The following is a 17,653-nucleotide window of genomic DNA, read 5'->3' as shown; positions in this document are numbered from 1 at the left end:
TTTTTTTTTTTTTGTGCTGCTCAGAATTGGCACCCAAAGGTGTTCATTTTGAAATCCTGCTGACACTATGGCACAAGATAGCCTAGCAATGTATGGCTCTGTGCGCTCTGCACCGCACACAAAAGGTCCGCTTCAGAGCGCAGCTGAAAAGCTCCGGTGCCTGCACAATTCGTGCGCTCAGCATGCTTCCTCTCCCTATAGACAGCATGCAAAGCGCACGAAAGAAGTGACATGTCACTTCTTAGAACGCACGCTGCGGGCAGCAGCCGAATCGCTGCATTCTAATAGGCCACGTGCGCACAGCTCATGCACAATCTTCATAGATTGTGTTGGGGACGCAGGACGCATGCAGTTACGCTGCGGTGCAGAACGCAGCGTAGCTGCATGCAATACGCACACCTGCGCACATAATCTAAATGTGCTGACCCATTAGGACTAGTTCTGCTGCAGGAGCTCAGGTTGTCCTAATCTGCTGCTTCCCAATTCTAGCCACCTTAGAAAATGCCAATTTAAGGCCCCCATACAGATTAGAGAGAGCTTATGGAGGCCACTGACTGACGATTGCCGGTGCAGATAAGGATCCGGCTTGCCCGATTTTGGAATGCCAATCTATCAATAAGATAAGATAAGCTGTTCCATAGATGTCTGGTAGTGACCCTCTCTCATAGAGAACTCGAGCATGGGAGAGGTGGCTGACAGCCGAACGATCAGTCCAATCATTGTTCAACCAACAGCTCTCTAAAGTGTATGGCGGGCTTGAGATTTATGGTGACAGCTGTTGCCATGAATATTTCCCAGAAATGTTCACACAAAGTAACGGTCGAGAGTCATCCTACTACACTCTAGGAATTTCCTCTATGGGGCTGTTCAGTATTCTGGTAACCAGGAAAGATGTAATGTCTGCCGACTGAAGTGTTACTTTTAAATTCGCAACAACTGTGACCGTGCACCGCAGTCTTCCTCTTATTGTTTAAATTATTTGGAAAGATGCTGAAAACGGAGACTGTAAATGAAGGGTGTGTAACGTTTGCATAAGGCTACATTCCCCTTCACTGATATTTCTCCTGCACAGCGATGCTATGGCACCACACACATTCAGGGAGCTGTAGCAAAGCTGCATTCAAAGGAGTGCGGGAATCCACATTCCTGCTTTTCTGGATGGTTGGCGCAGTCCTGTGACCCCTTTATCTCTTTATGTGAGAAAGGACTTTGTGAATTCCTAATATTAAAGGTAGGTCTACACCGAGTAATAAACAACTGCACTGTGTGATAATGGAGGGCCTGACTATATGCATATCCCTAAATACTCCAATGTACTGGAAATAGGAAATCAGTTTGTATAGGAGAGCTGTGTATTACATATTACCAGTTATAGCTACGTCACTGGATAAATATTGAAGTGGCAGTTCCTGTGTGTTTCAGCCATGCAGTTTGGACAGCTGCTTACCCATCTGGACACTACACAGCTAATGATTTCCAACTCCCTGAAGGACAACACCACTGCTCTGGCCATGGTATGTAATGCTTTCTTCATACCACCTACTGTATCCTCACCCATCCCCTGTAGACTGTGAGCCCTCGCGGGCAGAGTCCTCTCTCTGTACCTGTCTGTGCCTTGTATTGTTCATGATTATTGTAATTGTCCCTATTATATATATCCTTTTCACATGTAAAGCTCCATGGAATAAATGGCACTATAATAATCCCATCCTGCCTATTGGGCTTCCAGCTCCTGTTGTGTTTCTGCCTAAATAGAAACATTCATGTGGTGGGCAGGAGCTATAGATTATTTTTGCAATGTTTTACTTCTTTATGTGTTCCCAATTATAGCTTTGTACTATTTATTTCCTGCTTCATTTCCCGGCTGATATTCAGTAGTAGGGGAAGACTTTTTTTAATTTCCATTAAGTTTATACAAAAATATAAACCAGTAAAAACTGTTCGGAGATCTCAACCCCAAGCTTCACTTTGGAAGTCACATGGATTACAGTATCATTCTAGGGTCTCACAATATTAAGAATTATCCGTACCAATAATATTACTGTTTCCGTGGCTCCATCTCTAGTGGCCCGGGTCTGAATTGTGTTACTCGCATCACGGCCATAAAAGGCTGTGCAGAGTATCCCTTTAATTCATGCCCCGCTTTCAATTGTTTGCCTGCTTTGGCAGCCTTTGCTGTGTCCCTCTCTAGATGTCCTGGATGTGCGAGTGTCTAGCAGAGATGAGCAGATCGCTTTGCACATCCACGGTTCAGGTCAGTGCTCTCTGGCCGTGGAGTGGAGCTGTGTGAATTTCCCTCACGTCTAAGATGCTAGGCTCTGCTTATGATTTGCTGAGTTTTGGAGACATTACCTGTGCACTAGATGCCACACAGATGACGTCTTTCTAGGCCGGTGAATCAAACGCTGCGTCGGGGAACCAGCAAGCTCAGGAAATTTGCGCAGCTCCTGTTCTCAGCTGGAGAGCACTGACCTGGACCAGGGTTGAATGAAGTGATCTGCTCATCTCCAGTGTCTAATATCAATTTAGTTGGTGCATTGACTGCACATTTTCTTTTCATCAAGCCACAGTCCCCCAGGGCTGCCATTAAACAGACGCTTACTGTAAATCCAGAAGAGTCTGATATGAACAGAAAATGTGCAGCATATTAAAGTGCCAGTGGGAATCTACACAACCCCACGGCAAGAAATTGTTGTGTATGTTAAATCTGCAGTATGACCTCTTCTGCTGTACAGTTTCACTGCTGCTTTTATCCTCCTCCATAAATGTGTAGGGAAATTACACCATTTGCATTACATTTTTCTGTATCAGAGAGCTCGCAGCATATCTGATGCATGTGCGCGTACCCTCATGGTGCCTACACGTAATTCCAGTGGATAGTATCCAACCTCCATAGTGCAGTCCATCATTTTTTATCAGTCGTCTCAAAAATACAAAAAAGTTACATTTTCCCCTTTCAATATTGGGCATAGCCATGGAAATGAGTAACCCCTGTGAATGTTGATCCATTCAGAAGCAGATACAGGCTTCAGCTGTAGTCATGCTTTACAGCATCTTGTTCCTTCCATAACGTTGCGTCTTATCCTCGTTACTTGGTGTAGAACGTCTAGCTCCTATTATTTAGTGCATCACATCGGGTCTTGATAAAATCCGAGAAGTCATTACAGCCGTTTTGGCTACCATACATGTATAGACTTCATTAAATTAATGTCCATTTTCTCTGCAGGTCCAAAAGGCCATGAAGGAGAACCTTGCCACTGTGGAGGATAACTTTGCAAATATCGACTCCAGAATAAAAAAGCTGGGCAAATAAGCCTCAATTACTTCATACAAGCCTCAATGCCGTAAAGTGCAAAGAAAAAAAGTTCTTACAAACGCTGCACTAAGAATTTCCTCCAAATTCCCTTGGCCTAATAAGGAAAGTTTTACTATTGTGTACATATATAGTCTCGTTAGCATCCTGTATTGCGCATTCCTCTGCTCATTCCCCTGGTAATGCTTAGAGTGCTTGATCTATACCTGCCATGCAAGAGGACAAATCACCTGTGCTTTACCATGGGCTAAGCCCTAGGAAGTATAGCATTCAAGTTTTCAAGGTGTTGCGTTTTGCATGCTGGTACTTGTGATGCGGACTCGGACTGTCTGGGGAGGAGACAACTTTCTTAGGCTTTTTATTTATATCTGTATGTCCTTATGCCCTCTGGTTGCAGAATGTCCATAAAGATATATTTGAACCAAGTGCCACGTTTACTATAACAGCATTGCTGACCGGAGGGGATCTGTTCTTCACTAACTGTCCTCTAATAAACATAAGTAAATTATAAGGATGAAAATCTTGGAACTTGATAGGCTCTTTCTTACATAAAAGTAATCTTTACAAAATGAGTGTCCTGTGATTCTGAATCCTGTGTAGCACAGTTTGCATTTTATTATGTTTGTAGGAAAGTCATTCAAGGGAGCACCAAAACCATGGTAATGTACAGAAAAATAAGTCACCTGGCCTTGAGGTACTTAATTTGATAAACGATCCAAGAATTAATGCTTAAAGGGGTTATCTGGGACTTCAACATTGATGACCTAATCCTGATCAGTGTGGGTGCCACATCCAGCACCCTTGTCGGTGCTTCCGCCAGCCAGAACTACTCGGTTGCGAAGCTACACAGCCCAACTCCATCAACCTTCTATTTGAATTAATAAGGCGTGGATGTGCAATACCTGGCCATTGACACTATTCTGTCAACTTAGCTGTGTGGTGCAACTCGACAACTGTGTAGTTCCTGTCAGTAGTGCCATCTGGACCAACTAATTGGTAAGCGCGCCGGGTATCTCACGCCCACCAATCACACATTTATGATCTATCCAAAGGATCAATGTTAAAGTCCCGGACAACCCATTTAAATGGAACCTGTAACTACCTTTTTATGCTGCCCAAACCACAGGCACAATGAATCGGAAAATTCAATTAAGAAAGTGATGCTCTAGCCGTTTTCCAAACAAAATGGTAAACTTTGTTTCAACATCTTAAAATCATCACATTCTCAAGTACAGTAATACCTTGACTTAAGAGTACACCGACTTACAAATATATCTTTTTTTCTTCATGATGCGAGCAGGAATGTGAGTTACGAGCAGCTTATACTCAGCTTCCCTCTGATGCCCCTGCAGCGTGGCGTCCACCTCTCATACAGGCAGGTGATTACTTTGCGAGTGGTGTGCACTGACACGCTGATCAGCTGACTACATTTGATGAGGACGCTGCTCTGTGGAGGACCGGAGGGAGGGCGAGTATAATAAGCATGCGGCCGGCAATTGTGGGGCCATGTTCCAGGGTGGAGTAATCATATATTCAATATCAGGATGGAGGCCATAAACCAAGATAGGGGGGGAGGGGTCATTAGTAGGGGCTGGAACGGATTCATTTCAACGGGGATATGTAATTTGACTTCAGAGCAATTTCAGTTGAGCTCTGTCGCAGAACGAATTTGTCACGGGGTCCTTCTCTGATATCACACAATCAACAGAGCGAGAGATGGATGAATAATCCAAAGAACATTTATTCCAAGCAAAAGCAGATGGTCCTTAAAATAATCCACCACGCAGAGGGTAAAATAGTCCAGTAATGGGATAAATGTCCTGGGGATGAGTCACAATCCTCCAGCAGTCCCTCTCTAGGGAAATTTGGGTTTCTCAACGGCTCGGTGGGGTGCTGTTTGTAGCCACAGCTTCTCCCTCAGAGGATCAGTCTTCCTGCTTCTCTTCTCCTTCTCAACCAGAATGAATAATTTCCCAAGCAAGCAGAGCGTTTAGGTGGATTCCAGGCTCCCTCCTCCAGACTTAGGGACAGAAGCACTGCAGGGGGTTATAACCCTGCAGACAGGATAAATAATACATAGAATGGACAGAGCACCACGCCTTAAATACGAACCTACACAAACTGATACACAACCCACCATATTCCACCATTACAACCTCTCCCTCCTTAATAAGTGAGTACGCCAGAGGTCACAGACCTCTGGCAACGTCACTTAAGTCCATGTTGCTCAGGTATGGATAGTCCCTTGTACAGAGGTAGGATTGGAAGGACAAGCTTCCCTTTGTGTCCTCCTTCACTCAAACTGTGTTTCCTGCACCCACAAATCGGCATTGTAGATCGCCCACATAATTTCCTAGGAGAATATCTGCAGGCAGGCCGCTCATCACCCCAACCATGCATTGCTTGACCGCAAAGCCAAAGTACAGATCTACAGTCGCTTTTGGTAGATTTCTCCTTTGTCCTCCAGCCAATTCAATAACCACCCCTGGTCCATGATGTATCGCCTCTGGCCAAACCACCTGGCGATCAGCTATTGTGAGAAATGCCCCGGAGTCACAAAATCCAATGACACTCTGTCCATATAGCACAACATCCTGTAAGTGCTTACTTTGATGGTAAGAGGAACTCGTGGCTGTGGCTCGCACCCCATAAACCCCTAATGGCCGACCATGAGAGAGAGAGATGAAGCTGCTTGTCCATCCTATAACCTAACATGTTGATCCAGAGGAAAGCAAAAACCCCGTGAGGAAGAAGATGCTAATTGTTCCAAAATAAGGTAAAAATTCCTTCTGGACTCCAATTGGAATTAGTTTACTAGATTAACAACACTAACAGAATTTAGTGCCTATATTTTTGAAGAAAAGCATCCAGGCCTCTTTTGAATTTCTATAGCAGGGATGTCAAACTCATTATCACCAAGGCCACTTCAGCATTATGGTTGCGTTTTAAAAAGGCTGCTTGTAATTTTAAGGACTCCAGATCTCCATGCAACATGGTACAAGCTTGGACTGCAATGCATAAACTGGCCAGGCTGTAAGAGAGCTGTCCCTGGGTAGAAGAGCTATATGACAGCTGTCCCCTGGGTATTAGGGGTTTACAACCGCTGTCCCTGGGTTAGAGTGGCTATACAACAGCTGTCCTTGGGTACTAGGGCTAGGGTAGTAGGGCTATCCAAGAGCTGTTACGAGGTAGAAAAGCTATACGACAACTGTCCCCTGGGCAGTAGGGTTATACGACTGCTGGCCTGGACCTCAGAATCCAAGATATACTGCTCCCTATACTAAGTATTAGCTTAAACTGCTCTAAATCCGATATGGAACCTGCTCATTTTGCTTTTGAAAAACAGATCCGTAAGGGAAAGGAGACAGAAACAGCTCTCTGTAGGCTGTGTTGGCACGCCCCACACAATAGGAATAAAGGCTTCAAGAAAAAGGGACTTAGGGTGCCACATACCATAATAAATAAGCCCAAATCATATTTCATGCAAATATAAGAATTTTATTAATGACTAATACATAAGGGTCATGGGGTAATATGTAAAAACACTTATAAATATCATAAGAACAGGAAATGAGAGAAAAGAGGCACAGAAGATTCCCTTAGAAGTAGTGAAAGAGGTGATAGACTATTTTGATAAACCTGAATGGGTTCACCTAATAAGATTGTGGAAGTGCATCTCATATGACAGGAGTCATTATATAAAGTGCATAAGTGCTTCAATAAGGGATGAAAGTCACTCCAAAAGTGGACAGCACTAAAACCACATAAAGGGGTACTCCCCCATCAGTTAATGTGAATGAACGCTCCCCTACGTGTCTCGCTAGGGCTTCATAAGGGGGAAGAAAGAGTAGAGTCTGGAACCGGTGCCTATGCCTGTTCTTATGTTATTTATAAGTCTTTTTACATATTACCCCATGACCCTTATGTATTTCTTGCCATTAATAAAATTATTTTATTTGAAATATGATTTGGGCTTTATTATGGTATGTGGCACCCCAAGTCCCTTTTTCTTGAAGCCTTTATTCATTTTTCTTTTGGCGGACCCTATGCTAGGTACTGGCTATCTCTGTGCTGATGTAAAGGTTCAAAATTTGGGTGGGACCACACCCTGTTTTTTAAAATTATTTCATTAATAATTTCTTTTGTTTTAAAAAAAAAAAAAAAAAAAGCTGCAAGATAAGTGCAAAGCTGGGGGCTGGAGCCTGCAGCCATATGCTTTATCTGTGCCGGGTATCCTAATATAGGGTTACTGCACCAATTTTTTTCATTTATATTTACACCAATTTAGACACACGGACAGCGTCTCTAATTCAAAGCAGTCAGACACTCTGTCATACAGGGTGGGGGCGCATCTGACTGCAATCAGGAATGCCGACACTTTCGATGGGTGGGGAAAATATTGCATATGCATGAAGGATACTGAGCAGCCCCGGAAACAGTGTACAACCGCGCAAGAGACTTTTTTTTTTTTTTACCCGAGTTGCAGGACGCGGATCATCACTATTCCTTGTCTAATCTCCTGTATGATTAGAAAGTGCTGGGAAATTAGAACGCGGATGACTAACACCTTTCATAATACACACCTCAGCTGCTACAAAACTCACTTCGGTTGGTAGTTAATTACATTCGTTAGACCCAATATAGGCTATACATATTGGATAGTCTATCAATAAATCAAATGATTAACCCCTTAAGGACCAAGCCACTTTGTACTTTAACCCCTTCAGCCCCGGGGCACTTTCCGTTTTTGCGTTTTTGTTTTTTTGCTCCCCTTCTTCCGAGAGCCGTAACTTTTTTATTTTTCCGTCAATCTTGTCGTATGAGGGCTTGTTTTTTGCGGGATAAGTTGTACGTTTAAATGAAACCATAAGTTTTACCATATGGTGTACTGGAAAACAGCAAAAAAATTCCAAGTGTGGAAAAACTGCAAAAAAAAAAAGTCTGATGGCACAATAGTTTTTGGGATGTTTTATTCACGGTGTTCACTATATGGTAAAACTGATGTGTGGGTATGATGCCTGAGGTTGGTGCGAGTTTGTAGACACCAAACATGTATAGGTTTACTTGTATCTAAGGGGTTAAAAAAAATTCACAAGTTTGTCCAATAACAGTGGTGCACGTTTTGCGCCATATTCCGAAACACGTAGCGTTCTCATTTTTTGGCACCTATGGCTCAGTGACTGCTTGTTTTTTGCGTCTCGAGCTGACGTTTCTAATGGTACCATTTTTGCGCAGATGCTACGTTTTGATCGCCTGTTATTGCATTTTGCGTAACACTTGCGGCGACCAAAAAACGTAATTTCTTTGTCGCTCCATTGGGAGACCCAGACAATTGGGGGTGTATAGCTTCTGCCTCCGGAGGCCACACAAAGTATTACACTTTAAAAAGTGTAACCCCTCCCCTCTGCCTATACACCCTCCCGTGCATCACGGGCTCCTCAGTTTTATGCTTTGTGTGGAAGGAGGCACACATCCACTCAGCTTCTCATTTTAGTTATATCGGTTGGAAGACAAGTGGGCTCCCACGGGGCCCCCGACATGTTCCCTTCTCACCCCACTAAGTCGGCGGTGCTGTTAAGGTTGAGGTACCCATTGCGGGTACAAAGGCAGGAGCCTCATGCCGTCTCCTTCACCATCCCTTAACGGCTCTGGGAGAAGTGGGATCCTGAGCGGTCATCCAGTCACTGGGACCGTGCTCCCTCCGCAGCCCCTGGGGGAATCTGTCGGACAGGAGTTGGTTAATCCTCAGGGACCGGGCCCTGCATCACTAAGGTACTCTGCACCCCCATGGGGGATGTGCATGGAGCGCCTACATCCCGGACGCTGCAGCAGCTGCTTATTTGTGACGGCCGGTGGACTTCCGCGCCGACCGCGCCTGTTTGTCGGCCGCGGTGTTAAATTTAGGCCCCGGCTTCAATTGCGGCCTAGTAGCAAAACTCCCACCCCCGGACCTGTCTATCAGGGATAAGGGCGGGACTGCTGACCTGACGTCGGCTGTGAGGGCCAGGGCATCCTGTATGTTCCTCCCCCCCTCACTGATCACTGTGGGGACTCCAGATTCCCGCACTTTTCTAACGCCGCCCACGGCTTCTCTCCTCCCCTGAGAGCTCCGGCAGCCATTTTTTTGGCACTCTGCCTGTGGAAGATTTCCTGGAAGGAGCTCTGCAACGCTGGGAGACCTAAGGCAGGGAATCTGGAGGACACACACTCTGCTTTTTCGCGGTCGGTAAGCCACACCGGTCACCCGGTGCTGGTCCCCTTAGGGTGCCGGAATAGATACTATATATATTTATATATTTCTGTTCGGTCGGGCTGTATACCCTTCCCATATACCCTCAGTGATCACTCTCCTAGGAGACAACAGCATGTCGTCCACAAGGAGCAAGGGGGCCAAAACACAGGGTTATTTTGCGACCTGTACCTCTTGTGCGGCTAAGTTACCTGCGGGTTCCACCACCCTGTTGGATCTTCACCCCCAGGCCCCTCTCTGCCCGCGCCGCAGCACGCTCCCAGGGGGGGCCCTAGGTCTCATGAGGAGGACTCCGGCCCGGACCACAGTCCCAGACCGGCTAAGCGGGCACGCTGGGAATCTTCCCCAACTTCTTCACGCTGCTCGGGTTCCCAGCGACAGGACTCTCTGGAGGACGAGGCGGACGTCGCAGCTCAGGGCTCTGACACTGACGTTGCCCTCAATCTTGATACACCTGACGGGGACGCCATAGTAAATGATCTTATCTCGTCCATCAACCAGGTGTTAGATATCTCTCCTCCACCGCCACCTGTAAAGGAGTCGACTTCTCAGCAGGAGAAACACCAGTTTCGGTTCCCTAAACGTACACGGAGTACGTTTTTCGATCACTCTAACTTCAGAGATGCTGTCCAGAAGCCCAGAGCGGTTCCGGACAAGCGCTTTACTAAGCGCCTTACTGACACACGTTACCCCTTCCCTTCTGACGTTGTCAAGGGTTGGGCTCAATGTCCCAAGGTGGATCCCCCAGTCTCTAGATTGGCGGCTAGATCTGTAGTATCGGTTGCAGATGGATCATCGCTAAAGGATGCCACTGACAGGCAGATAGAGCTCCTGATGAAATCCATCTATGAAGCCACGGGCGCGTCTTTTGCCCCGGCCTTTGCAGCCGTGTGGGCACTCCAAGCTATCTCAGCTTGTCTGGCTGAGATTAATGCCGTTACACGTAATTCTGCTCCGCAGGTTACGTCTTTGACTTCCCAGGCGTCAGTTTTTTCTTCCTACGCCATGAATGCAGTTTTGGACTCTGCTAGCCGTACAGCGGTGGCATCCGCTAACTCTGTGGCAGTCCGCAGGGCCATGTGGCTGCGCGAATGGAAGGCAGACTCGGCTTCCAAGAGGTTCTTAACCGGTTTGCCGTTTGCTGGCGACCGATTGTTTGGCGAACGATTGGATGAGATTATTAAGGAATCTAAGGGAAAGGACTCCTCCTTGCCCCAGTCCAAGCCAAAGAGACCTCAGCAACGACAGATACATTCGAGGTTTCGGTCCTTTCGTCCCTCCGCCAAGCCCCAATCCTCTTCGTCCAGCAGGCCGGAGAAAGGCCAGAGGAACTCCTATGCGTGGCGGGCTAAGTCACGCCCTCAAAAGGCCGCAGGAGGCACTGCTTCCAAGGCGGCCTCCTCATGACTCTCGGCATCCCCGAACCGCATCCTCGGTCGGTGGCAGGCTCTCCCGCTTTTGCGACGCCTGGTGGCCACATGTCCAAGACCGATGGGTGAGAGACATTCTGTCTCACGGTTACAGGATAGAGTTCAGCTCTCGTCCTCCGACTCGTTTCTTCAGAACATCCCCGCCCCCCGAGCGAGCCGATGCACTTTTTCAGGCGGTGAACGCTCTGAAAACAGAAGAAGTTGTGATCCCTGTTCCCCCCCAGGAACATGGTCGCGGCTTTTACTCCAACTTGTTTGTGGTGCCAAAGAAGGACGGCTCATTCCGTCCCGTTCTGGACCTCAAACTACTCAACAGACATGTGAGCACCAGAAGGTTTCGGATGGAATCTCTCCGCTCTGTCATCGCTTCAATGTCACAAGGAGACTTCCTAGCATCGATCGACATCAAGGATGCTTATCTCCATGTGCCGATCGCACCCGAACAACGCTTTTTGCGCTTCGCCATCAGGGACGAACACCTTCAGTTCGTGGCACTGCCTTTCGGCCTGGCGACAACCCCACGGGTGTTCACCAAGGTCATGGCAGCTGTTGTGGCGGTCCTTCACTCTCAGGGCCACTCGGTGATTCCCTACTTAGACGATCTCCTAGTCAGGGCACCCTCTCAGTTGGCGTGTCAAAACAGCCTTTCCGTCGCTCTGGCGACTCTCCAGCAGTTTGGGTGGATAATCAACTTCCCAAAATCCAAGTTGACACCGACCCAATCACTGACGTACCTTGGGATGGAGTTTCATACTCAGTCAGCGGTAGTCATGCTACCGCGGGACAAACAGCTTTCTCTGCAGGCAGGGGTGCAATCTCTTCTTCGGGGTCAGTCACACCCCCTTGAGGCGCCTCATGCACTTCCTGGGGAAGATGGTGGCAGCGATGGAGGCAGTGCCCTTCGCGCAATTCCATCTGCGGCCACTCCAGTGGGACATTCTCCGAAAATGGGACAGGAGGTCGACTTCACTCGACAGGAACGTCTCTGTCCCTTGCAACCAAGACGTCACTTCAGTGGTGGCTCCTTCCCAACTCTCTGTCGCAGGGGAAATCCTTCCTACCCCCCCACCTGGGCTGTGGTCACGACGGACGCGAGCCTGTCAGGGTGGGGGGCGGTTTTTCTCCACCACAGGGCTCAGGGAACCTGGACTCCGATAGTCATCCCTTCAGATCAATATTCTGGAGATAAGGGCAGTGTATCTAGCCCTATTGGCCTTTCATCGGTGGCTGGAGGGCAGGCAGATCCGAATCCAGTCGGACAACGCCACGGCCGTCGCGTACATCAACCACCAAGGCGGCACTCGCAGTCGTCAAGCCTTCCAGGAAGTCCGGCGAATTCTGCAGTGGGTGGAAGCCACAGCCTCCACCATCTCTGCAGTTCACATCCCGGGCGTAGAAAACTGGGAAGCAGATTTTCTCAGCCGACAGGGCATGGACGCGGGGGAATGGTCTCTTCACCCAGACGTGTTTCGAGAGATCTGTCGCCGCTGGGGAACGCTGGACATCGATCTCATGGCGTCACGGCACAACAACAAAGTCCCGGCATTCATGGCCCGGTCTCAAGATCACAGAGCGCTGGCGGCGGACGCATTAGTTCAGGATTGGTCGCAGTTTCGACTGCCCTATGTATTTCCTCCTCTGGCGATGCTGCCCAGAGTGCTGCGCAAAATCAGGTCCGACTGTCGTCGCGCCATTCTCGTCGCTCCAGATTGGCCGAGGCGGTCGTGGTACCCGGATCTGTGGCATCTCACGGTGGGTCAACTGTGGGCGCTCCCAGACCGCCCAGACTTGCTGTCTCAAGGGCCATTTTTCCATCTGAATTCTGCGGCCCTCAACCTGACTGTGTGGCCATTGAGTCCTGGCTCCTAGCGTCCTCAGGGTTATCTCAAGATGTCATTGCCACTATGAGACAGGCCAGGAAACCAACGTCCGCCAAGATCTATCACAGGTCTTGGAGGATCTTCTTATCCTGGTGCTCTGATAAGGGTTTTACTCCCTGGCCATTTGCCTTACCCACTTTTCTTTCATTCCTTCAATCCGGAATGGACAAGGGTTTGTCTCTCGGCTCTCTCAAGGGACAAGTATCGGCGCTTTCCGTATTTTTTCAAAAGCGTCTAGCCAGGCTTCCGCAGGTCCGCACGTTCCTGCAGGGAGTTTGCCACATAGTCCCACCTTACAAGCGTCCGCTGGAACCCTGGGACCTCAATAGGGTGCTAACTGCTCTTCAGAAACCACCTTTCGAGCCGCTGCGGGAGGTCTCTTTATCACGTCTTTCGCAAAAGGTGGCATTTCTAGTGGCAGTTACGTCGCTCCGTAGAGTGTCGGAACTGGCAGCGCTGTCATGCAAAGCCCCCTTCCTGGTTTTTCACCAGGATAAGGTGGTTCTACGTCCGGTCCCGGAATTTCTCCCTAAAGTGGTATCCCCTTTTCATCTCAATCAGGATATCTCCTTACCTTCATTTTGCCCTCATCCAGTTCACCAATGTGAAAAGGATTTGCACTCATTAGATTTAGTGAGAGCACTCCGACTCTACGTGTCTCGCACGGCGCCCCTGCGCCGTTCAGATGCTCTCTTTGTCCTTGTCGCTGGCCAGCGTAAGGGTTCGCAGGCTTCCAAGTCAACCTTGGCTCGATGGATCAAGGAACCAATTCTTGAATCCTACCGTTCTTCTGGGCTTCCACTTCCTTCAGGATTGAAAGCCCATTCTACCAGAGCCGTGGGTGCGTCCTGGGCACTGCGGCACCGGGCTACGGCTCAGCAGGTGTGTCAGGCAGTTACCTGGTCTAGTCTGCACACTTTCACGAAACACTATCAGGTGCATACCTATGCTTCGGCAGACGCCAGTCTAGGTAGGCGAGTCCTTCAGGCGGCGGTTGCCCACCTGTAAGAGGGGGTCGTTTTCGGCTCTTTTTATCGAGGTATTCTTTTACCCACCCAGGGACTGCTTTTGGACGTCCCAATTGTCTGGGTCTCCCAATGGAGCGACAAAGAAGAAGGGAATTTTGTTTACTTACCGTAAATTCCTTTTCTTCTAGCTCCTATTGGGAGACCCAGCACCCGCCCCTGTTTCCTTTCGGGCTGTTGTTCTTTTGTGTACACACGTTGTTGCATGTTGAATTGTTCTTTTGGTTCATGGTTTTCAGTTCTCCGAACATCCTTCGGATGGAATTTACCTTAGACCAATTTATAAGTTTCCTCCTTCCTGCTTTTGCACCAAAACTGAGGAGCCCGTGATGCACGGGAGGGTGTATAGGCAGAGGGGAGGGGTTACACTTTTTAAAGTGTAATACTTTGTGTGGCCTCCGGAGGCAGAAGCTATACACCCCCCATTGTCTGGGTCTCCCAATAGGAGCTAGAAGAAAAGGAATTTACGGTAAGTAAACAAAATTCCCTTCTTTGGCGTTTGGAATTTTTTTGCCACTACGCCGTTTACCAATCAGATTAATTGATTTTATATTTTGATAGGTCGGGCATTTCTGAACGCGGCGATACCAAATATGTGTATATTTATTTCTTTTTTAACCCTTTAATTTTCAATGGGGGGGGAAAGGGGGGTGATTTGAACTTTTAGGTGTTGTTTTATTTTTTTTTTTTTTTATTTTTTTTAATTTTTTTTTATTTTACTAGTCCCCCTAGGGGGCTATAGCGATCAGCAATCCGATCACTCTTATCTATCTGCTGATCATAGCTAGACAGCTGTAAACAGCAGATTCAGTCACTTTCGTTTTCCCTCGGCCGCGAGCAGAGAGAAACAGAAAGTGAAACATCATAGCTGCAGGCGTCATCACATGACCCTGTGCTACGATGGCAACCACCGAAAGTCACGTGATCACGCACGTGACTTCTGGTGGGGGCGGCGGTAAGTAAAAAAACATGGCCGCATGCATATAGATCTTGCTGCCAGACTTTGGCAGCGAGATTTAAGGGGTTAATGGCCGCGGGTGGAAGCTATTCTACCTGCGGCTAGCAGGCACACATGTCAGCTGTTGAAAACAGCAGGGGCGGGGCTTAACGGGATACGCTCCATGACTGATATATCCGTCCATGGTCGTGAAGGGGTTAATGACCAAGCCTCACTTTTAAAGTCTGATCAGTGTCACTTTGAGGTAATAATAACTCTGGAACATGCCAGTAATTCTGAGAATGTTTGTTTGGGTTTTTTTTTTTTGGGGGGGGGGGGGGGGGGTTCGTGATATATAGTTCAAAATTGGGATCAGTATTAAATTTGTTTATGGAAAAATAAAAAAAAGAGAATTTTGTTTACTTACCGTAAATTCTTTTTCTTATAGTTCCGTAATGGGAGACCCAGACCATGGGGTGTATAGCTTCTGCCTCCGGAGGACACACAAAGTACTACACTAAAAAGTGTAGCTCCTCCCTCCTAGCATATACACCCCCTAGATAACCAAATATAGCCAGTTTAGTGTAAAAGCTGAAGGAGGACAGCCACCCACAAGTAGAGAGAGCAAAACACCGGAACAACCGGAGCCTCTGTCTACAACAACAGCCGGTGAAAACACACGGAACAAGAAAACTGCCAACAGGCAACGGAGGGTGCTGGGTCTCCCATTACGGAACTATAAGAAAAAGAATTTACGGTAAGTAACAAAATTCTCTTTTTCTTCATCGTTCCTTATGGGAGACCCAGACCATGGGACGTCTCAAAGCAGTCCATGGGTGGGAATAAACAGAAAACTGAGAAGTAGGCGAAACCTAACTTCACAAATGGGCGACAGCCGCCTGAAGGATGCGTCTGCCCAAGCTCGCATCTGCCGAAGCATGAGCATGCACTTGGTAGTGCTTCGAAAAGGTATGCAGACTAGACCAAGTGGCAGCCTGACAAACCTGCTGAGCCGTAGCCTGGTTCCGGAAAGCCCAAGAGGCACCGACAGCTCTGGTCGAGTGTGCCTTGATCCCCGGCGGGGGAGGCACCTGAGAACACTGGTAGGCATCGGAGATGGCCGACCTAAACCAACGAGCTAGGGTCGGCTTAGAAGCCGAGAGGCCCTTGCGCCTACCTGAGGTCAGCACAAAAAGAGAGGTGCACCGCCTAAGAGCAGCGGTGCGAGACACATAGATCTGGAGCGCCCGCACCAGATCCAGAGTATGCAATGCTTTTTCAAAGCGATGAACAGAAGCCGGACAAAGGGAAGGCAGGGAAATATCCTGGTTAAGGTGGAAAGGAGATACCACCTTAGGAAGAAAGTCCGGAGTCGGACGGAGAACCACCTTGTCCTGATGAAACACCAAAAAAGGTGACTCCGAAGAGAGAGCAGCCAAATCAGAGACTCTCCTGAGGGAGGTTATGGCCACTAGAAAGACCACTTTCTGTGAAAGACGAGACAAAGAAAGCTCCCTAAGTGGCTCAAAAGGGGGTTTGTGCAAGGCCGTGAGGACCAGATTAAGGTCCCAGGGATCCAAAGGACGCCGGTAAGGCGGAATGATGTGAGATGCGCCCTGCATGAAGGTGCGCACCTGAGCCAGTCGGGCGATACGCCGCTGGAACAAAACTGACAGAGCCGAGACCTGACCCTTGAGGGAAGGGAGGGATAGTCCTAGCTGCAGACCGGACTGTAAAAAGGACAGAAGGGTCGGCAGGGAAAAAGGCCAAGGAGCATGGCCGGAAGAGCGACACCAGGACAGGAAGATTCTCCAGGTCCTGTGATATATCTTGACCGAGGAAGACTTCCGAGCCCGAGTCATAGTGGAGATGACTTCAGGAGGGATACCAGAAGTCGTCAAGATCCAGGACTCACGAGCCACGCCGTCAATCTGAGAGCCGCAGAATTCTGGCGGAAAAACGGACCTTGTGAGAGAAGGTCTGGACGGTCCGGAAGATGCCACGGCACCTCCACGGACAGGTGGAGCAGGTCTGGATACCAAGCTCGCCTGGGCCAGTCTGGAGCAATGAGGATGACCAGACGGCCCTCCATTCTGATCTTGCGCAGGACTCTGGGCAAGAGAGCTAGAGGGGGAAACACGTAAGACAGACGAAACTGGGACCAATCCTGAACCAGCGCGTCCGCTGCAAAGGCCTGAGGATCGTGGGAGCGAGCCACGTAAACCGGAACCTTGTTGTTGTGCCGGGATGCCATTAGGTCCACTTCTGGAGTGCCCCACTTGCGGCAGATTGACCGAAACACTGCCGGATGCAGAGCCCACTCGCCGCTGTCCACGGTCTGACGGCTGAGATAATCTGCCTCCCAGTTTTCCACGCCTGGGATGTGGACTGCGGATATGGTGGACTTGGAGTCCTCCGTCCACTGAAGGATGCGTTGAACCTCCAACATTGCCAGGCGGCTGCGTGTCCCGCCTTGGTGATTGATGTAGGCAACTGCTGTCGCGTTGTCTGACTGGACTCGAATGTGCTTGCCCGCCAACAGATGGTGAAAGGCTAAGAGAGCTAGAAGCACAGCTCTGATTTCCAGCACATTGATAGAGAGGGCTGATTCGGACTGAGTCCAAGTGCCCTGCGCTCTGTGGTGGAGATATACTGCTCCCCAGCCGACTAGACTGGCATCCGTGGTGAGGATCATCCAGGACGGGGCCAGGAAGGAACATCCCTGAGACAGAGAGAGGGGCCGAAGCCACCACTGAAGGGAGCCCCTGGTCTGTGGCGACAGAGCCACCAACCTGTGCAAGGAGTAAGTCCGCTTGTC

General features: G+C 48.7%; 1 protein-coding gene across 1 annotated transcript in view; it reads left to right on the top strand.

Annotated features, from left to right (window-relative positions):
* Positions 1–3,833, top strand: part of DCTN2 (dynactin subunit 2) — an 85,989-nt gene extending 82,156 nt beyond the window's left edge. The window contains exons 13-14 of the mRNA XM_075337079.1: positions 1,423–1,514; positions 3,227–3,833. Of these exons, the coding sequence (XP_075193194.1) occupies positions 1,423–1,514; positions 3,227–3,313 (179 nt within the window). The 3' untranslated portion in view covers positions 3,314–3,833. The remainder of the gene's footprint in view (positions 1–1,422; positions 1,515–3,226) is intronic.
* Positions 3,834–17,653: the final 13,820 nt, after the last annotated feature.

Source organism: Anomaloglossus baeobatrachus, chromosome 2, assembly GCF_048569485.1.
Source record: "Anomaloglossus baeobatrachus isolate aAnoBae1 chromosome 2, aAnoBae1.hap1, whole genome shotgun sequence".
NCBI classification, from domain to species: Eukaryota; Metazoa; Chordata; class Amphibia; order Anura; family Aromobatidae; genus Anomaloglossus; species Anomaloglossus baeobatrachus.
Note: the sequence above shows the minus strand (reverse complement) of the source record. Positions and strands in the feature narration are given on the sequence as shown.